The following is a 16,888-nucleotide window of genomic DNA, read 5'->3' on the forward strand; positions in this document are numbered from 1 at the left end:
TGAATGTAAATCATGCCCAACAAAATAGATCTGTCTCTTCGGGGAATGTCAGCCTTGTATTCTCGTGAAAGGCAGTAGTGTTTATCATCGTCTGGCTCTCAAGGTTGTCTAAACTGTCGGCTCCAATATGGGTGGAGATTCTGATAGTGAGAGCCTCGACACAACTGTCATCTGCTGCTAAACGTAATGAGACAACAAGCTTCACCTTCACCTTCACCTTCTTCTGCCGCTTATCCGGGGTCGGGTCGCGGAGGCAGCATTCGGAGCAAGGAAGCCCAAACTTCCCGGTCCGCACAAACCTCCTCCAGCTCCTCCCGGGGGATCCCGAGGCGTTCCCAGGCCAGACCAGAGACATAATCTCTCCAGCGAGTCCTGGGTCTTCCCCGAGGTCTCCTCCCGGTAGGACATGCCCGGAACACCTCCCCAGGGAGGCGTCCAGGGGGCATCCGGATCAGATGCCCGAGCCACCTCAGCTGGTTCCTCTCGATGTGGAGGAGCAGCGGCTCCACCCCGAGCTCCTCCCGGATGACCGAACTCCTCACCCTATCTCTAAGGGTGCGCCCAGCCACCCTGCGGAGGAAACTCATCTCAGCCGCTTGTATCCGCGATCTCATCCTTTCGGTCACTACCCAAAGCTCGTGACCATAGGTGAGGGTGGGAACGTAGATCGATCGGTAAATCGAGAGCTTCGTCTTGTGACTCAGCTCTCTCTTCACCACGACGGTCCGATACAGCGACCGCATCACTGCTGCCGCTGCACCAACCCGTCTATCAATCTCACGCTCCCTTTTTCCCTCACTCGAGAACAAGACCCCGAGATACTTAAACTCCGCCACTTGAGGCAAGAACTCTCCACCAACCTGGAGAGAGCAAACCACCGTGTTCCGGTCGAGAACCATGGCCTCAGACTTGGAGGTGCTGACCTCATCCCGGCCGCTTCACACTCGGCTGCAAACCGACCCAGCGCATGCTGAAGGTCCCGGTCCGATGAGGCCAGCAGAACAACATCGTCCGCAAATAGCAGAGATGAAATTCTGTGGTTCCCGAACCGGATCCCCTCCGACCCCTGGCTACGCCTAGAAATTCTGTCCATAAAAGTGATGAACAGAACCGGTGACAAAGGGCAGCCCTGGCGGAGACCAACATGCACCGGGAACAGGTCTGATTTCCTGCCGGCAATGCGAACCATGCTCCTGCTCCGGTCATACAAGGAGCGGACAGCCCCTAGCAGAGGGTCCCGCACCCCATATTCCCGGAGCACCCCCCACAGGACATCGCGAGGGACACGGTCGAACGACTTCTCCAAATCCACAAAGCACATGTGGACTGGTTGGGCGAACTCCCATGAACCCTCGAGCACCCGGTGGAGGGTATAGAGCTGGTCCAGTGTTCCACGACCGGGACGAAAACCACACTGTTCCTCCTGGATCTGAGGTTCGACTATTGGCCGAAGTCTCCTCTCTAGTACCCTGGAATAGACCTTTCCAGGGAGGCTGAGGAGTGTGATCCCCCTATAGTTGGAACACACCCTCCGGTCCCCCTTCTTAAACAGGGGGACCACCACCCCGGTCTGCCAATCCAGAGGCACTGTCCTCGACTGCCACGCGATGTTGCAGAGACGTGTCAGCCACGACAGCCCTACAACATCCAGGGATTTCAGATACTCCGGACGGATCTCATCCACTCCCGGGGCCCTACTACCGAGGAGCTTACGAACAACCTCGGTGACTTCGGCCCGGGTGATGAGAGAGCAATCCGAGTCCTCAGTCCCCGCTTCCTGAGTGGAAGACGTGACGACGGGATTGAGGAGACCCTCGAAGTATTCTTTCCACCGCCCGACAACATCACCAGTCGAGGTCAGCAGTCTCCCACCCTCGCTGTAAACAGCACTGGTGAGGCACTGCTTCCCCCTTCTGAGGCGACGGACGGTTTGCCAGAATTTCTTCGAGGCCAACCAATAGTCCTCCTCCATGGCCTCTCCGAACTCCTCCCAGACCCGAGTTTTTGCCTCCAAGACTGCACGGGAAGCGGCACGCCTGGCCTGCCGGTACACGTCAGCTGCCTCAGGAGTCCCACAGGCCATCAAGACCCGATAGGACTCCTTCTTCAGCCTGACAGCATCCCTTACTTTCGGTGTCCACCACCGGGTTCGGGGATTGCCGCCGCGACAGGCACCGGAGACCTTGCGACCACAACTGCGTGCAGCCGCACTGACAATGGAGGAGGAGAACATGGACCACTCAGACTCCATGTCACCTACCTCCCTCGGGATCTGGGAGAAACTCTCCCGAAGGTGGGAGTTAAAGACCCCACTGACAGTGGGTTCCGCCAGGCGTTCCCAGCAGACCCTCACAATACGTTTGGGCCTGCCCGGTCTGACCGGCTTCCTCCCCTGCCAGCGGATCGCACTCACCACCAGGTGGTGATCGGTTGACAGCTCTGCCCCTCTCTTCACCCGAGTGTCCGAGACACGTGGCCGAAGGTCAGATGACACGATCACAAAGTCTATCATAGACCTCCGGCCAAGGGTGTCCTGGTGCCATGAGCACTTATGGACACCCTTGTGCTCAAACATGGTGTTCGTTATGGACAAACTGTGGGTGGCACAGAAGTCCAGTAATAGAACACCGCTCAGGTTCAGATCGGGTAGGCCGTTCTTCCCAATCACGCCCCTCCAAGTCTTGCTGTCATTGCCCACGTGGGCGTTGAAGTCTCCCCGTAGAACAATGGAGTCCCCGGTTGGGGCACTGTCGAGTACCCCTCCCAGTGACTCCAAGAAAGCCGGGTAGTCTACACTGCTGTTCGGCCCGTAAGCCGCAACCGCTGTGAGACACCTGTCCCCAACCCGTAGGCGTAGGGACGCGACCCTCTCGTTCATCGGGGTAAACCCCAACACGAAGCTGCAGAGCTGCGGGGCTATGAGCAAGCCTACGCCAGCCCGCCGCCTCTCCCCGCGGACAACTCCAGAAAAGTAGAGGGTCCAGCCTTTTTCAAGGAGTTGGGTTCCAGAGCCCAGGCTGTGCGTGGAGGAGAGCCCGACTATATCTAGCCGGTACCTCTCAACCTCCTGCACAAGCTCAGGCTCTTTCTCCCCCAGCGAAGTGACATTCCATGTCCCAAGAGCCAGAGAATGTCCACGCGAACCAGGTCGTCGGGCCCCCCGGCCTCGACTGCTACCTAGTTCTCATTCGTAAGATTCTCACGTTTCCTTTACTCTAGAATTCAAATGAAAATACAGTATCTGAATTACTGTATTTGTTATTACTGTAATTGTGGAATAAGTAGATCTCTGCTGGCCGCTAACCTGTTCCACAACTGTCGCGGTGCTATTTAGCTTGAGGCCAGGCAGACCTAACATGTCCATATATAAAAGTGAATTTCTCCACTGTGGGACAAATAAAGCATATCTGATCTAATCTACTGAACACACGAAATGTGGTTGCGAGATAGTGTGTTCTCGTATCCATCCATGTTTAATCATGATCATTTTCATTGTTTACTTATCATCAATGACATTAAACATTAATATTAAAGTATTATTTATTTATTTATTTTAAAAAGGTCAGGTCACATAATCTCTGGCTGTATGGTCATTGAAATGCACTAAAAAGGGATCTATTGTTTGTTTTTTTTTTTTTTCCTGTGATCAAATCTCACTTAGAAATAGAACAGTAACTTTTGACTTTCATCGAATGTGTGCTCTTCAATACTCATGACTAAAGACTGACATGAATATGAGCCTTAAAAAAACTTTCAATTTGTCATATTTGCTTACAGGTTTTGCTAAAGGATCCTGTGATTTCTGCTGCCCTGGATGGCCTCCTTAATGGCACTGGATGGACAGCAGAGTTACTGGCCAACTTCCTGTACAACGGACCCCCAGAAGACCGGCCACCTGGCATGCCACCCTATGACTGGAGGGATGTTTACAACACTACCACCAAAATACTGGAGTTTGTTTCCACCTTCATGAGTGTATGTATTTTTCTTGGCATCACAAAACCAAACCAGAAGCCGTGATATTTATGGTAGCATCCCATACATTCTCTATCACAGCAGACAGTTATAAGAAACAATAAGGCTGGGAGTCAAATACTGTCAGGTTCATTGGTTTGAAAAATAAAATAATGAGACCTGTAGCCTGCACATGTATTGCCCATCATTCTGCTCCAATGGAAAGGTTTTTCAATTTTGCCACATAATTATGCCAACTAATTGTTCACTGCCTTTAAGATAATAATAGCCTTTTCTTTCATTCTTCGAATTGCCAGGTAAGTTTCACACAATTCTTTGTTGCTGAATGCAGGCATCTGCAGCAGTTGATCTCAGTGTTGTCTTTTATTTTCCACTCTTACTGAATGAACAAACTATCTCTGCCCTATTGTTCAGGCTTTTGAGGATGACAGTGTTTTGGATACGAACAGTGTTTCCAGCTTTTTTGTGAGAAGCATGTGGGGGAAATAGGTTTTTAATTAATTTAAGCTTAACATCCTTGACCTAACTGTTCTGTAACAGCAGCTTTACTCGGTGATCGCTGTGGAATCATCAATAGATCACTGTCGTCTGTGTGTACCAGACTTATGGAGAGGAAAGTATGTTCAGTATCTAATCCCCTGCTGATGGAACAGTCAACTACACTTATGCTTACTTTAGACTTACAAAACAAAACACAAAAATAAATAGAACAAAGGGGAAAATGTCTTTGCAATTCGTAAGAATTCTCGGTCCTGGAACAGATTTCCTATTGTTAACTCTCTGATCAATAAACTGAAGCAGATTATTGTCATAGAAGTACAGTAATGATGACAACAAACAGCTTCTGGACACATGTTTTCAGAAGAAGTGCTTCATGGTTAGTGGCATGACGGCATGGAGAGACGCAGTTGTGAATTTGACCGTGAGAGTAACTGGTTTTGGTGGATCAGGCCTTTGAAACTACTGATGGGATTTGAGGCTTCATGAAACAGTGTCATCATTTGGCTTTGAACAACTATTTCTCTGAAGCCTTGCATCATCTTAAACCCAAGAGAGCCGCCTTCTAAGATTTCAAAATGAGGACACTGTATTTTGAAACCTCATCAGTCCATCAGTACAATAAACTGTTTGATGGATGACACAAAAGAAGATTGACAGTACCACCGTGTTAAGCTACATGGTCAAACGTATAGAGCAGGTGCTTGTCTGCATCTTTGTGCAATAATGGATAAATGTATATTGGAGCCATTTTATTCTATTTAGAGAAGTCATCCAAGCAGGGTCAAGCAAAGTTGATGTTCAAATATTTAATTTTAAACTCCCAAGTTTTATTTTAATATATGCCATTCCCTGGTGTGGTTTCCTCCCTGATATTTAACCCTTTTGGAGCAAGAGTTTTTACAATGAAATACTCAACTTTGATATCACAATTTTAATTTCTATTGTGACATTTATATTAAGACCCCACAGATAAGTGGACATCAGTATGCATACTGTATGTTTATCGATATCCTTCCAAACCAGACTTATAATAAAATTCAGCAACATCCTTTGTAAAAATTCACACATGAAGCGCTGGCTGTGATTTTTTGCTTGCCACCACAGCTTGAGATAGATAGCACACCGGAGAATCCGGGGAATGACAAAACTATTGCAGCAGTGACATGTGTAGACAGCTGTCAGGTACGACTGCCTCACAGGATGCCTGGCTCATTAGAGTCTCATGGAGCAGTTGGACAAGGATACGGCAATTGCACTGCGACTAACCCTGGATCTCCTATGCCTGTCTGCTGAAACCTAAAACTGTTCTATTTATTTAGGAGCTCTTCTCCTATACAGATAATTATGCCGTTCAGAAAATGGGAAGATAAATGATGGTCTCTTTTCTCTAGTCCGAAAATACATGGTCACATTGTAGTGTGAACAAAATGAATTGGATTTAAGTAGCAATGGGAGCCTGTGTGCTTGTCTAAAACCCACCATCAACAAAATCCAATTAAAATCTGTCAAAACCTGGTTTCTATTGAATAGTGCCTATCTGCACATAGTGAGTACTAGACCTTGGACATCTTAATGACAGCTTTGTTGCTACAAACTTGTTGGTGGCACTGGGAAATACCAAACATGAATGGTAGTTTTATTTTGGGCAAGGTCTTTTGCCAGCAGTTGCCACAGCATGAAGCAAGTTGAGTGAAGCAAAATTAATAGTGTAAAAAGAACAGACAAATAAATAAAATCAAGTTAAACTAAGTCTGTGACATTCAAATCTCTCACTTAGGATCCTGGCAAATCACAACTTTTCTGTCGCAGACATGAACAATAGAGAGATGCATGTTTTCCGCTGCCTATATAGTCTTTTTAGCGGCTGAAAAAAAAAATCGACTTTGACCAGGATATTATGAGCAACAGCTGTTGCCTCATGAATGGAAAATGTACAATATACTCACACAGGACAACATTGTAGTTATATGAACTGCACCAATTGTGTCACTGTTTTTTGTGTTGTCACAGTGTTTGGACCTGAACAAGTTTGTGGCAACTGCTACAGAGGGTCATCTTCTGGGCAAAGCATTGGACCTACTCAAGAATGATTCATTTTGGGCTGGTGTCGTCTTTGAGACTTTGAAGCCTAATTCGAATGACACTCCACCGTACATCAAGTATAAAATCCGCATGGACGTTGAGGAGGTGGAGCGCACCAACAAACTGAAATCCAGGTTGGTCTTCTGTAAATGCGGCAAGTTCAGTAGTGGCTGTAGTCTGCTGAAAAGTGTACCGCTGATGAACATGTTCATCTTTTCCGTGTCTGTTTTCTGCATAGGTCGTGGTCTCCTGGGGCCAGGGACCATCCTGTTAATGACCTGCGTTACATATGGGGAGGCTTTGCCTATCTCCAGGACATGATAGACCATGCCATCATTAAGTTACATACAGGAAAGACCCAATCTCTGGGGGTGTTTGCTCAGCAGATGCCATACCCATGCTTTGTGGATGACGCGTGAGTACTTATTTGGTCCACACAACATATATACCGTGCATTTAATTATCTTGAAAGAATGCAAATCTTCTTGTTTAGCTTGATGTTTCTCATCAGGGGTCGCCACTGCAAGTTGCCACCCACAATGCACAACAATGTCTTCACATCAATAACCAGAACATTCTCAGGCTTTAAAAACTATATGTACATTATGGGCTCGATATAAATAGAATATAGATTTATCCAATATGCAGCAAAACAAAGACATACAAATATGGAAAGAAAAACTGTTTCAATATGTAATTGCTGATTCGAATCTGTTCTATCAAACACATGTTTTTACTGTCATTCATGCGACTCCTGATAACATGTAAAGAGTGAGGACCCAAACCTCTTTCTTTGATGTGATGTGTGTCTGCACAGACTCTAAAAAGAGCACATTTGTTGATATTTTGCACAGTGTCTGCAAGAGACACAGCTCTCTGTAGTTAGCAGCTTGTTGGAGGCAAGAGGAGAGATAATGTTCACTATTAAAACCAAGTGTCATGAGGTGCCTATTGCGAGGGCTTGCCTTTAGCGCTACATGCAGCCAAGACCTGCATTTACTTAGAGAGGAGTTCTAGCATGTAATTCGTGCAATGCATAGATGAACCTTTAGACATTTTACATGTGGAAGAGAACCTGTGAGACACTGGTTGTGGTTTTGCTTGCGTCCTCTCAATGTCCAGCTTCAGCTGATCATTTTCAGCAGGTGAATATTCAGTGCATCTCAAATTATTATCGTGATTTATCTAAGTCATATTCAACGTACATGTAATTCATGGTGCATGAACTATTTTGTTCAGTGTGTTGGATTAAAATTGAATTACAAATTTGATATGTGGCAACAGTGACTCATGGTGAAGTCAGAAATTCACTAGCTCTCTTGAAAGAGATGGAAGTTCTTGGATCTGACCTGCTTTTTCATTGTACCCTGGAATTTGAAATATATTTCAATACAAGCCTGCTATGCACCAGTGATGTCTCCAGCGTGGCAAAGAGTCTGTGTTGTGGACCCTATGGTTACAAGAAATTATAAACATAGGGTGCTCAAATGATCACACTCATGTTTTCTGGCACATACTGTGGTGTTTGACAACTCTTTTCCCTGTTTTGACCACAACACAAACACAGTTTTAAAAATCTCCACCTTGGCCAGAATTTTCAAAAAGCCAACATTATTGAGACCTCAGAAATGACATTATCACTTCGGATTTGATTTGGGGAAATTATGTTAACCTGTTCCGGTTTGTGTAAAAGTCTCTCAGCAAATATGGCATTGTAAATTATTTCTTACTCACTTAGAGGGAGTCGAAGAATTCCAACTTCCTCAATACACACTGGGGAGATTTTGGAAGGAGAGCTGCCTGCCTGCTCAGCATTGTCAGCCAACCAATGTACTCATTTGTCCTATATATGTGCCCTTGTATCCGAAACCATTTAACGGTTTAAACATTTCTTGCTGAGCAAAATTACATGTTACATTTAGTCTTAGTCATGAGTATGAAAATATAGTAATAGACACAACTCCCTGTAAATTCCTGCTGCTTTATGCTTGAGAAATACTTTGCTAGCATGAACATCTATGGAAGGAATTTGCAGCATAACATAATTCAAGGTCAGATGTTGGTTTTTTTTTTGTTTTTTTTGGCAGTTCGTGCTCGGATGGAAAAAGCAATGACCCAGTGACAGGGTTGCCGCTGAATTCACAGGGACAGATGAAAGGCTGATGTTACTTTAAAAAGCTCTTATGCAATTTCATTTTAGTAATTGTGTAACCTGATGGCTTTTCTCAGGGTAAAGTTAATAAATAAGGGATTCTTCTTAATAATATCTCTTCTTGTAAAAGACAATGAAGACGGATTCACATAAATGAAAAGTGTCTTTAGTTATGGAACCTTTAACCATATAAGCAAGTGATAATCACAACAAAAACACACATAACACTGTGCGGTCCGACAAAATGAATAAGTTCAGACAAAAGGAGCTATTTCTAATTATAATAAATATAATTATTATATTTTAATATACTTAACCGTAATTGCTTCTGCCCACCTGTTGACAATTTCAGAACCTAAAAAAACACATTTACAAGCAATGAACACATTTACAACTCTAAAATGTATCACTGCACCCTCATTTATCTATTTATTCCTCTGTGATGCAGTCACTGTTGAACTTTTCTGGTGTGATTGTCATTTGCCTTTCAGGGCCAACGTACTGTTTCACGGACTGCAAAGCAGAGTGACTTTAAACATTAACTTGTCCAGAAATGTGTGTGAAATGGCCAGTTTGGCGAGTGCTTGAGACAAGCCTCACTTGCGTGAGTCTCTGGCTGATTGCGTGAGAGTTGGAAACCATGGTTGCAAACATGATTCAGGGGTCGAACAGTATATGGCTTTATACTAGGTCTCGTGGGCTGGCGGTGCTTCAGCTCAGAATATATTCAATTCCACTTTCATTCACTGTCTGCGAATGTACAATGACAAGACAATGGAAAAGATGCTAAAGCAAGAAAACGTGATAGAGTCAAAATACAGTTCATTGCAACTATGGGTTGTTGAACCTAAGTCATCTAAAGTAGCCTGCTGTTTCAAATGTATGGAAAATTACCAAAGTATATGCAGTGCATAACAAATACATCAAAAAATACTTTCATGAAGTCTATATTAATGAGTTCATGTACCAAAAACTACCTCTTTTTGGTCGCGGCATTGGACTTGCACATGGAAGTCCATTTCTGCCAGGCAAAAAATAAATAAATAAAAAAAGATTGCGCTCAGGTACTGTGGGAAAAAAAAAAATCCTAATTAATCAAACACTCATTGCTGCGACTTGTATATTGATATTAAGTGTCAAATTACTGCAAACATTTATATGATTAATAAAATATTAAAAAGATGTATGTTGATTGCCTCCAGACAATTATACCAAAGCTGCCAAATGAAGAAATGTGGATTTCTTTTGGCACAGATGCACTTCTCCCGGTTTCATGCAGTAGAAACATGATGCTTCTTCTCCCGACATTTTTACATGAAATATTTTCATTTAGATTAGGTATTCATTTCAGCTGAAGTAGTCTGTCTAACCAAAGCAGGTGACAACAGCAGTGCTTTGTGCATCTGCGGTGCATTCACTGAAATCCACATTTCTTTCCTTTTGTAGTCTTGGTTTTATTTTATGGTCACAATTCAGTGGATTTTAGGTGAAATCGACATTCATGTTTTATATTTTGTTAATCACATAATTGTTAGGAGTAACTTGACATAATTACCAATACACAAGTGGCAGCAATAAACATTTTACAGATGAGGATTATGTTTTTCCCACAGTACGTGAAGAAAATTTGAAGCCAATTCACGCCAGGTGTTTTTTTTTTTTTCTTTTTTCTTTTCCCTCCCAGTGATTTTTTTTCTGTCAGAAAGGGACTTCAATAGTAATAGCAATAGTAGTATGCAATGTCAATGTGGAGTTTGTGCAGAAAAAGTTAACATCTTATTGAGTCAGTATTTAATGGCAGCATTGTGATTCTGGAGCTGAGGTACTGTACTCACTGGTGGTGGCCTCATTCCTATCTAAGGAGCTGTTCACCACATCTCCCACTGTTCTGCTGCTGGATGCTGAGGGAATGCGGAGGGTTTGGTAAAACCATGATAAATGATGCCACTCCAGATTTTATGTTGACTATTGTCCTCCAGGGTACTCAATTTTCCTCTTCTATGAAATCTTGCCCCTTGATATCCCCCAGACGGGTTTGCTCTGCCAGTGCCGTCAAGCTCTCTGTTCCTTGTTCAGGGAATCAAGTCATGAGCTCTGATCAGAGCTTGGACCTCACTCATCATCTGCTGATTTTCTGCTTAAAAAAACATGTGGATTCAGCTCTTCCTGTCTTTCCGCTGTGAATTTATCCACACAGAACCTGACGTTAAAGATGCTGCGCTTTCTGCAGTTGCAGGAGACAATCTTCTGGCCAGACTTTGATGAATGACAGGTTTATTTTGGGCTTAAACGCAGAAAATGGATTTGAGTGGAAGTAAGCAGTTGTGATGTAAGAGTCACATGATACACCTGGACAGCTCATACTTGCTGATATAACCAGGAAAACTGCACGCGGTTCATATACATATGCACCATATCTCTTTGAATGTATTTAGATAACAGCATCCATTTGTGTTTCGTCTACATCATCCCTCTCAGGTTTTATGGCGCATCACTCACCAAAGGAAGTACCAGTCTTGGAATCTCATCTTAGACTCTGGAGTCAGGAATATGTCTTCCATCCTTACAACATCGGACTCTTTGTTAATGAAGTAGTGGCCCAGTAATGCCCTCCAGGGATCGCATCAGTTCCACTGAGACTTTAGTCCAACACCACCAGCTTAGGGTCATCATCAGCATGAGAATATCAGGCAGCAAAACATTGTTTCAGCAAAAACATGGGCAGATTTCTCATACTTTTTATGATATATCTTAGCAGTAGTTACTGTTATTCATTATATCATTGATCATGTGACAAGCTGCTGAGCCTTTTAATATCCAGTTCCATTGTAAACGTGCACAATCAATTAAAATCTTCAGTTCTCTAGATTGTGATCAGTAATGAAGCACTTGTGCTACGGCTGATTTGCTAATAACCACCCCACTGCCGCCGTTTCATCCTCCTGAAAGAAAGCACTAATAATTATGGAAGATAAATTAGTGCCGCAAAATACACTCCCCCACACCACTTGGAAGAATGTCTCTTGCATATGTCTGTCATTCAGCCATGCAAGCATGTTGTAAAAAACTGTTTTTTTTTTATTTTTTTATTTTATTGTTTTATTATTGGGCTGCAAACTGCACTGTAGGAAAACCTCCATCCTGAGCATAGCTGGCATGAAGTATATTGAACCCAAGGAAACCTATGCGAGACAGCCCCCACTGATATTTGTATTTATGTTGTTGGCAGCACCAAGATGCAGCTGTGGGATAGCCATGAACTTCCAGCTGAGCCTTGAATAACATGAAATGGTCTTTTATGAGTGAACCGTGTTCCACCACACACTCCTAAATCAGACCACATCACACGCTGGGATTCTGTCATCATTAGGTTTTCATGTATTCACCTAGTCCTCCAACCAAGTGGGAAGAATTCATTCTTTACTTACACTATACTCCACACTTTACAAACCTGGTTGGGATTAGTATTAGTTTAATTTTATTCTAAAGATGGTATTTTTCTTTTGTTGTACTTAAATCCAGAAACCTGTCAGCTATCGGCTACTGCCGACGACATTGAACCATCTCTCCGTTGCACTAAATCTGGATCTCTTTAGTTTGATAACGTGAACACCCAGCATGATCACTGTGTATTTGCCCATTGCACATTTCCACAAAGCAGATATGGATACGGGTCAAACAGAGCAGTACCACCAGTGAACCATGGAAGCGGTGTTGCTATTACTACCTGAGATGAGTTCTTGTTCTTTTCTGGCTCCTGGTGGCTATATTGGTGAAGAGTACCAATGTAGAGAATGCTTGGAAGTCTGTGATCAGTGACAGTAACATTGTTTGAAGCGGACGGCTACGTTTTCATACATTGTCATTAAAAATGTTGTCTCCGGGCTATTGACCAGTGATGACATCGCTGGCATTATGTCATTTACTCACAAACTTTTTGCGAAGTAACACACAAGACATTTACATGAACTGATCATTGCCACTGATAACCCTTCTGTCCGTCTGGTCTTCCTGTGTCGAGCAGAGGTTGATCGAGGAGGAACTGGATTTTGTAAAAACCATGTGTTGCTGTTGTAACAGCTGTTTCATATTTCCACATACAAAAGAGGTTTGTTTGAACACTGTGTTGGATTCTATTAAGGTTTCATTTAGTTAAATAAGAAGGATTACAGAAGATGAAGGAAATGATCAGCTACACAAAGTACACAAACAAGGAACCTGTGCTGCCAGTTGAAATCTGTAATAAAATGGCACCTTGTCAGTGTAGAGTGAAAACTTGTGTCTGAGGCCCAACGGGAGCGTAGAGCATAGAAAGTGACCCTCCCATTAAAACCTTTGAAAACTGTACCATTTTTACCCTTTGCATTTATGTGTTCAATGGAGTAGCTATTACAGAGATGATTTAAGGAGGTATATTCAGATGTGATTCGTTCCTGCAGATGAAGCATGTGTTTTTCTTCATGATGCTTCTCCTGCTTTGTGGTTGAAGAATAAACTGCCCAGGTGTGTAAGAGAACACATTTGCCCAGACTACAAGAGGAAGCACGTCTGTTTGTTTCTCTCAACACAGAACAGCAACCTCCAGGGAGCTAGCGTTTCGTCCATTTCTCATTTACAGTGAAGTCCATCTTCCAGGCTCCCTAAATTTAGGTCAGACTGCCAATGAAACTGCTGCAAAAGAACGTTGTTCTGCCCAGAATTCTATTACTTAAGCACCTTTGATCGATCAGACAATGTATAATTCAAAAGCATCTGGTAGCAAGGTTGTCAGTGTCAGACACAGTGTGCATGACTGATCCTCAGCCCTGCAGTCCTGTCAGTCACAGGACTGAATTTACACACAAACCATCCGCTCTTCCAGCGCTGCATTGAAAGGAACAGATAATAATTATGTTCAGTCGGATGCATGCGATTGCTCCAAGCTCAGAACAATAAATAAGATGCTCTTTACGTTTGTCAACATTTTCATTTGGAATCTCTTTCTCCAGCAAGTATTACAGGGGAAACAATTGGCTGTAGATTCCTTTTTCAGCATTTATTTTTTTTTTTTCTGAATACTACAATGCGGGAAATACCTTAATTGGGTTTGTGTTATTAAAAACCTATTGTTCAGTCAACTTCCAGTACTGAAGCTGCAGTACTTGCCTGCAGCAGCACGTGTGCCTAGTGTATGTGTCTGTGATTGGCAAATAATCGCACAATATATCGTCTCTTCTTGTTCATCTTCATGTGGTGCTATATTCAGAGAGTGTAGCAGTAATCGTTCTGGACTGAAAGCAGTTTGCTTCGTCTGGGGTAACAGATTTTGACAGCACACGTGATTTCCCACCAAACCTGCAAAAGTGTTAACCAAATGATTTATAACAATATGTTCCTCTAATTGTGTCACCACTGGTCAGGATCTTCCTATCGGTGACTGCAATAAGCAGGTAGTGGTCGATCTCTGCTCTAAAACCTTTGGTGTTGAATGAGTATTTCAATTAAACCTCACTCCAAATTGCAACTGTTTTCAGAGTCTTATGTTCTCCACTTTGCATTTTGACTTTTTATTTGCTTCTCTCCAACGTTAGCTTCATTTCCGGTATTGGTGGCATGCTGCCCATGTTCCTGGTTCTGGCCTTCATGTATACCACATGCATGATCATCAAGGGTCTGGTACTGGAGAAGGAGCTACGGCTCAAAGAGGTGCTGCGCGCTGTCGGCATTCGGAACAGTGCCCTGTGGCTCTCCACGTTCATAGAGAACATTGTTCTGGTCACTGTGCCCTGTGCACTTTTAAGTGTCATGGTGAAGGTCAGTAGAACTGAGGTGCTAGAATCAAAACCCAAAGCAAAGTATGAGATGAAAATTGTGTTTCTTATCGTCAAGTTCATTTCTTACATTGTATTTATGATGCAATATTTCTCCAGGGACAGAGATGCAAATACTATGATACGAAATTAAGTTGTGTTACTTGAACCCATTTTAAGATTCAGTGTGTCTTTTCTTCTCAAACATTTTGCTTGTTGAAGGCGTTAATTCCCATTTCCATGAGTCCTAGCAGTCACACCAAGCAACGTACGTCATGTATATTAGTCAATATGTGTGTGTTTAACTTCACATAGGTGCCTGGCCACATACTGTACGGCATTTTGTTAAAGCTAACGTGTAGGTCAGTTGTTGAGCAGGAATTCCCGGGTTTCTGACTAATAAAAACAAATCTTGCATGATAGAAAGGCAAGGTGAAGGCTTTTGGTCCGTAGAGGTGTCTTTTGCTGCGGCAAACATGCTGAAACACAAAAGTCAGATCATCATTGCTTTGTGTTCTGGTAGCCTTGCTTTTGTCCAACCAATCAAACGCACTATCAAATGATGACGCAAGATTCTCCTCAATGAAGTTTGCAAGTAATTCAGTCATATTACAATCACAAATGTTTCATCACTTAACAGCTTGTAATTGCATCAGTGATTCTGCTTCATCGCCTCAAACATGCAGGATTCTGTTATGTAACATGTCTGATGAATGTTGGGTCTCAGGATGGAAGCTGATGCGCCTGTGGAGGAGGAATATTTCATTTTTCCGTTGACAGTAAGTCGACTGAATGAGCCTGTCCACCATTGTGTTGAACAGAATAATAACAGCTGGTACAGTATGATCCAAGCAGTATTTATCAGTATTTGCGTGTCAAAGAAAGAAATAACGAAATGTTACGACAATTAAAGAGACTCCAAAAACACACAGCTGCTCTTTTCAACCCTCGAGGGAGAGTCACATCCTTCAGCCTCACTTCCTCACAATCCATCTGAGACTTTTATTTATTTTTTCATTCATTTATTTAAATCTAAGACAGTTCTAAAACAGCCAGTTAATGAAAGATATTAGTGGCAGTGTTGTGTAAATATTTTGGTTTATTGTTGGGATGATGAGCATGGTGACTCCGGGACTTGACTAATCTAATGAGCTGGAGATCACTAGGATTATCCTGAATGTTAAGGTCATCAGGGAATACTGTGTGATACGATCACGACAACATCATTGCTCTGCTTGCTTTAAATAGGTCACATCCTCAGCAGCTTCACAATACAGGACACTGTAACTTGTGAAAGAGTGGTATCTGAACAGCTGGCTGTATTTTCCCAGCAGCCCTGATGTGTTTGTGGGCCATCAACAATATGTGTCCATGAACTGAACTGAATTGACTTAGTGAAGAACCTTGAAGGAGCATGAACAACAGGTATTCTTAGCATCGTCTCGTTGCTATATGCAAATTGTATAGTCTTTTCCGCCACATTAATACAGTGAGCGAATTAAATGCTTATCAGGCTGTACCTGGATTGGATGTGAACCTTCTGCCAGCGGCATACAAATGATTTTTCTTGGTGGCATCCGAGCACATGGCATTATCCCTTTGTGAAGGATCACAATGTATTTCCTCATGAAGTATAAGCCTGGTGTTTGGGATTTGTTGACATGGCTATCTATGTGAGCAGATCCAGATGCAGTGTTTGCTGACCGACAGAAGGCTCGGAGACGAGATTAAATGAACAATTGATAACAGACGAACAAGATATATTACACAGACGAACTGAAGAGAAGAACAAAAGGCGTCGGAACCCAAAACGTGGACCGGAAACTACACGACTGGGAAAAAATCAGAAAGAAAAGAGAGGCGAATTAGAGTCAAGCCTGTATAAAGAGGAGAACACAAACACGCTCGGAGATAAGCTCACGAGACTTACTAAACGAAAAGCGCTCGGAAGAGGCCAAAACACACACTCACGAGGATATAACAATGTCAACGATAAATGAGAAGTGAGACCAATAGAAACGCTCACACGCGGGTAGAAATAGCGAAGGAGAGGGGAGTAAACAGAAAACGTAGCGAGGAAGAACGAGGAACTAAGGAAGCGGCTGAGACACAACTCAAGCGCGCACAGGAATTTAGAATATTCAGAGAACGAATTAGAGAGTGGAGTCTTGAGAGAATTTACCGTTGGAACGTGACGAAACGAAACCATCTGGTAAACTCGAGCTGGTGTTGACGGGGAGATATACATGGGAGCTCTGATGAGAAGATGAACGCCAGCTGAGTTGCCAGTGAAGCTGGGGAAATACAATGACACAGAAATGAGACACAACCGAGGATCACCAAAATAAAAGTGTGACGAACGCGCGCATGACATTTGTGGCCATCATGA

General features: G+C 43.3%; 1 protein-coding gene across 3 annotated transcripts in view; it reads left to right on the forward strand.

Annotated features, from left to right (window-relative positions):
- The window catches only part of LOC128755395 (phospholipid-transporting ATPase ABCA1-like), a 152,686-nt gene that overhangs the window by 28,397 nt on the left and 107,401 nt on the right, over window positions 1-16,888 (forward strand). For all 3 annotated transcript variants that reach the window (XM_053858789.1, XM_053858790.1, XM_053858791.1), the window contains exons 12-15: window positions 3,778-3,975; window positions 6,487-6,692; window positions 6,797-6,973; window positions 14,281-14,503. In XM_053858789.1, the coding sequence (XP_053714764.1) occupies window positions 3,778-3,975; window positions 6,487-6,692; window positions 6,797-6,973; window positions 14,281-14,503 (804 nt within the window). The remainder of the gene's footprint in view (window positions 1-3,777; window positions 3,976-6,486; window positions 6,693-6,796; window positions 6,974-14,280; window positions 14,504-16,888) is intronic.

Source organism: Synchiropus splendidus, chromosome 3, assembly GCF_027744825.2.
Source record: "Synchiropus splendidus isolate RoL2022-P1 chromosome 3, RoL_Sspl_1.0, whole genome shotgun sequence".
NCBI lineage: Eukaryota > Metazoa > Chordata > Actinopteri > Syngnathiformes > Callionymidae > Synchiropus > Synchiropus splendidus.